This window comes from Apis dorsata, unplaced genomic scaffold (assembly GCF_000469605.1).
Source record: "Apis dorsata unplaced genomic scaffold, Apis dorsata 1.3 scaffold_149, whole genome shotgun sequence".
Taxonomy (NCBI): Eukaryota; Metazoa; Arthropoda; class Insecta; order Hymenoptera; family Apidae; genus Apis; species Apis dorsata.
Genome location: NW_006263440.1, coordinates 679,542 through 682,952, shown reverse-complemented (window position 1 = coordinate 682,952; position 3,411 = coordinate 679,542). Strand labels below are relative to the sequence as shown.

General features: G+C 41.2%; 1 protein-coding gene across 3 annotated transcripts in view; it reads left to right on the top strand.

The window, feature by feature from the left end:
- Window positions 1-741: 741 nt before the first annotated feature.
- Window positions 742-3,411, top strand: part of LOC102671059 (Krueppel-like factor 6) — a 236,668-nt gene continuing 233,998 nt past the window's right edge. Inside the window, exon 1 of one of the 3 annotated variants that reach the window (XM_031509411.1) lies at window positions 742-1,130. In XM_031509411.1, the coding sequence (XP_031365271.1) occupies window positions 1,119-1,130 (12 nt within the window). In that variant the 5' untranslated portion in view covers window positions 742-1,118. The remainder of the gene's footprint in view (window positions 1,131-3,411) is intronic. The other 2 variants (XM_006613395.2, XM_006613396.2) reach the window with 2 other exon arrangements.

Genomic DNA, 3,411 nt, shown 5'->3' with positions numbered 1-3,411 from the left:
TTTCCTTTTTTTTTTTTTTTTTTTTTTTTTTTTTTTTTTCGTAGCTAAATTAAATTCGATCAAGTGAAAGAACAAGCATTTTGGAAAAGCTTGTCACGGAAAACGAATTTCAACGAAATGTTAAATAAATGAAGCAAAAAACGGTTGTGCATTTTGCGGTTAGGTGGACTCGAGGTAACTTGACCAAGAATGCATCGAACACGGAACAACAATTACTCGCTTTTACTCGGGTTTCAGGATTTTAATTTAGCAGTTAGGAACAAGAAACGAGAGTAGAATTATGATAAAACCTTGCCGTTACTGGTTAAGTTTCCCGCAATCGTGCACACTAATTTCTAATGCAGATACGTGCGTTTGTATGTTGCAGGTGACGTACGCCGAACGGGCCAGTATTCATGCCAGTATGCCAATCAGATGCCAGTAGAGAGCCAGTATCTGTATCTGTCGCCACCGATAGCCAATTAATAAGTTACTTAGATAGTTAAATTAATAGGCAATACAAAAGAAAAAGAAAAAAAAAAAAAAGAAAAAGAAAAAAAAACGTCAACGTTTTTTTGAATAATTGTTGTTAGAAGGCGTCGTTCAATAAGCGTGACAGATATATCACGTGTATTAATCATACACGTATTCTACATATATCGATATATAAATATAAATATATACGTAACATAAAAAAATATATATATATATATATATATATATAATATAATCGAGGAGGAGCAATAAGTGTCGGAATCGTGTGAGCAATTATTTTATTCTCATCGTACTTTTTTTTCTCTCTCTTCCCCTCCTTTCCTCTCTTCCCTCCCCGCCCCCTCTCTTCTTCGATCGATAATTTTCTCCGCTCGTTGATCGGTTTTCTTTTTTTGAATTTATCGGTGACCGCGTATGATTCCCTGCGGAGAGTATATACATAAGATTGGACAGAGAGTGCAATCGAGTTGTGATTATCGAAGTGGACTGACCGATCGATTTCTCGGCTGTGAAGTGAATTAATATCCCAGGAAAACGATTGAAAACGGAGAAAGGAAGTGAGCAGCGAGTACACACAACGGGCGAGCAACGGGTGGCTGGAAACGGTGACTTACATCGAGAGCGCCAACCTGCAATCAAGGTTCATGGTTTTCATGGTGAGTCACCGTATCTATCTGTTTCTAACTAATTTTAATGCGGTTTTTACGCCGTCCTCCTCCCCTTCCTCCCTCTCTTCCAGTTCTTATTTACCTCATCGTTTTATCACGGTCTTTTTTACGACCGTGATGCGCATTTCGTTGGTGAGACGAATAGAAAAGAAAGGAAATTTTCTTTTTTTTTTTTTTCTTTCTTTCTTAACTTTCTTTCTTAGATATAAAGCATTTTTACGAAGGAAATTTATGAAATTTTAAGCGGCAAATTTTCGTTGACATTTTTTACGCTTGATTTCTCCTCGCTTTTTTTCTTCTTCATCCTTTTCTTCGTCCTCGTCTCTTCCCTTTCTTTTTCTTTTTCTTTCTCTTTTTTTTTCTTTTCACTGCTCTCGATTACGGATCGACGAGCGGACCCGTTATAAGTAACGCGATTTTATGCAAAATTTCCCCCATGACGGGTTGCCGCAACTTCCAGCGAGATATATAGCACGTGTCACGTGCAATTTGCATAATGCGACATCGACACTTCCTCCCATGTATCGGAACGTTATCTTTATACGCCGTCGTATCGTTTCATATCGCGGATTATCGGGCGCGCGGTTTAAACGTAACATCCGATAATAGCGAATTCGGGGAATCGAAACTGTCCCATAAATATCGATAAACAAGGACTACCGAAAGTATCGAAAACTTCCGCCTCCTGTAAAATTTATCGCAATTTTATCGCGACTTCGTGATAATATTCAATGGGCATAATCATTCCAGATAAAGGCTGGTTCGACAAATCGAAATTTATCCTGTAAATATATATATATATATATATAAACTTTCTCAAATCTTTACCCATCGTACATCAACCCACCGAATTGGGAACCAATTAATTTGAATTACCTACCCGAGAATTTTATGCTTTTTTTTTTTTTCTCTCCTCTTCATTAACAGATTTCGAGGAATTTATTTTTCTCGATATCCCGGTTTAATTCGACGTGGAATCGTTACCCGACTTACTAATTGAGTTTATTTCGTTTCATTATTCGCCCCTAAATTCTTCTCATGATTGGGCCGGGAATATCTTAATGCACGGCGGTCCTCCGCATAGCCGCGTTACGCAAATTAGGAGCATAACTTTGCTTATATCCCGTAACGTGGCCGGCTAATTAAGAAAAGCGTCGGATAAGCGGCCGTATCGGCCGATTCGATTCGTTCGATTTCTCCCGTGGTTATGCCATTCCGTTTTGTTGCACGGATATTTGGGGGAGTTGTAAGAGGAGACCAGTCGAGGGACCAGAGAAGAGAAGAGAAGAGAGAGAGAGAGAGAGAGAGAGATCGGCGGGTTACGGGTCAGCCACGGTGGGGCATTAATAATCGTTTACAATCTTTAAAGCAGGGTGTGGCGAGTACGTTAACCCTTTCCTCCCTCTTCTTCCTCTTCTTCTGTTCCTCCTCCGCTCCGGCTTCCTCCTCTGCTTCTTCTCTCTCTCTCTTCCTCTCTTTCTCTCCTCTCCTTGCCCTCTTCTCGTGATCGTCCGTGGCGCGGACGGACGGACAAAACAGGAGGAAAAAGTGCTGGCTCGCCTTCGTAAACCAGTTGGACGTATATATATCGTGAAAAAAGGATAATCAATGGCGAAAGGGTACACGCGCTCGATCTGTAGTCGTTTTATCGTCATGACGATTCCAGCATCGGGGAGGGAGGGAAGGGAGGGAGCAAGGATTTATTTCTCGATCATTGAAAATGCGTTGCGCACCCTCCTTCGATTTACAAATCGATACCGGCCGATACTTCTCCTCGTCTTTTCCAAATACGCGAATTTTCGATATTGTAAATTGGATATTGTAAACGAGTTCGAGGCAGAGAGAGAGAGAGAAGAAGAATTTCTTTGTCTCGGACGTTTGGATGGTGACTTTGAAAATAGAGGGAGGGGCGAGGATTAAAACTGAGAAATTAACATCGGGAAACTCGACAAACCGGTATAAGCCTGTTTAATTTCGTCGCTCGCACCTCTCGACCCTTTTTCGAATAAACATTCCTTGGCAAGGAAGTAAACAAGTTTATCTTACGAATCGAATATTTATTTAATCGCGCACAGTGTCGGTACGGATTTATGAGAATTTCGTCTCGCGGAACGGAACGGAACTTGTTCGTTCGCACGCGTGTTTTCACCGAAACCCTTCGCGGACTATTATCAGATTGGCGCGTTAGAAACCTCCGTCCGGCGGCCGTCTCGCGTCCTATCTTAATGAGTCTCAACTTGCTCGAGACCTTGATGGAGAGAGAGAAAGA